Genomic DNA, 1,368 nt, shown 5'->3' with positions numbered 1-1,368 from the left:
CTCTGGTGAAATTTCTCTTTCCTCCTTAAAATATGTTAAATGTCAGTTTAAATTAAAATTAATGGTTAAAACATGTATGTCACATATGATCATCAGGAAATAGAGAAAAGCGAATGATTCAGTTCCACATTTGCTCCAAGGCGTTAAAGTTCATTAAAATTGTCCAATTACTTTCTGATCTAAGATCAGATCTTAGATTACTTTCTAATCTCAGCCAAACAACTTGCTAAGAAACAAATAAACACAGAGATAAACTTCTCCTGACAGATATAATCTAATTGAATCATGTCCAACCTCAGAGAGAATACAGTCAGCCGTGTGCTGGGAGACATGTTTAACTGCAGTATAGCTCTGAGTGCTCCATCACAACTTGCAATGTGAGACAACAGCAGGAACCGATATCTCCAAAAATGTCAGACCAAATACGCTCCAGCTTAACAAATCAATATTTGAAACTTACTCCACTACATTGTCACCTAAAGAAATTATTGAAAGTGTAGCTGGTGACACAGAAACAGCGAATTTAAAAATTTTAAGTATAGATCAGGTTCATCAGATTATGACCTCACTCTGTTTTGTCTTCAAATACAGTACATTCAGTCTGTGTTTATAATGCATATTTTCAGCTTTTATAAAAACACATTTTATATTTTCTATAATCACAGACTGATAAACTGTGAATTCTCAGAGACTCACGGTGCAGTTGTGGCCTCAGCTCTGAAGTCTAACCCCTCCCATCTGACTGAGTTGGACATGAGTTTCAACAAGCTGCAGGATTCAACAGTGAAGGTTCTGTGTGCTGGACTGGAGAGTCCAAACTGTCGACTGGAGAGTCTGAGGTGAGTTCACTGACTGCAACTGCTGTTTTGTTTCTATATTTCAGATCTTTGGTTGATGTTTGAAACTTTCTTTAGTGTCTGAAAACAAATGTGAAGATATTTGAGTGCTTTCAGAAATGTTGTGTCTTTCCAAACGACTGAACAACAGTTTTTCTTTTGGCTCCAAATAGAAGTGACAGAAAGTTGTGCTGAAACTGTTTCACAAAATTGGATCCAATTCCATTAGTTTGTGATATACTTCAACTGAGCTGTTCACTGCCTAAACCCACAGAGACTGTCAGTCTGGACTTTTCTTTATTTCTATTGGCTGTCAGTGAGATTTCAGAGCAATCAGAGACTGTGGGTCTGTATATGAAGTATAATTCATGTGCAGTTGTTGAAGTTGTAGAATGAGAAATGGCACTTTGGGGTTTTTCCTGCTTTCATTCAATCAACCAATCAAAATTTATTTATATAGCACATTTTTAAAGACCGAAGTACACCAAAGTGCTTTCCAGTAAAATCATGATACAGATAAAAATCACAATAT

The 1,368-nt window shown here is 36.2% G+C and overlaps 1 protein-coding gene across 1 annotated transcript in view; it reads left to right on the top strand.

The window, feature by feature from the left end:
* The window catches only part of LOC102293976 (NLR family CARD domain-containing protein 3-like), a 3,368-nt gene extending 2,510 nt beyond the window's left edge, over positions 1 to 858 (top strand). The window contains exon 2 of the mRNA XM_005953456.2: positions 666 to 858. Coding sequence (XP_005953518.2) covers positions 666 to 843 — 178 coding nt within the window. The 3' untranslated portion in view covers positions 844 to 858. The remainder of the gene's footprint in view (positions 1 to 665) is intronic.
* Positions 859 to 1,368: the final 510 nt, after the last annotated feature.

The sequence above is a fragment of the Haplochromis burtoni genome, unplaced genomic scaffold (assembly GCF_018398535.1).
Source record: "Haplochromis burtoni strain Fernald_Lab_line unplaced genomic scaffold, NCSU_Asbu1 Contig_4467, whole genome shotgun sequence".
Taxonomy (NCBI): domain Eukaryota; kingdom Metazoa; phylum Chordata; class Actinopteri; order Cichliformes; family Cichlidae; genus Haplochromis; species Haplochromis burtoni.
Note: the sequence above shows the minus strand (reverse complement) of the source record. Positions and strands in the feature narration are given on the sequence as shown.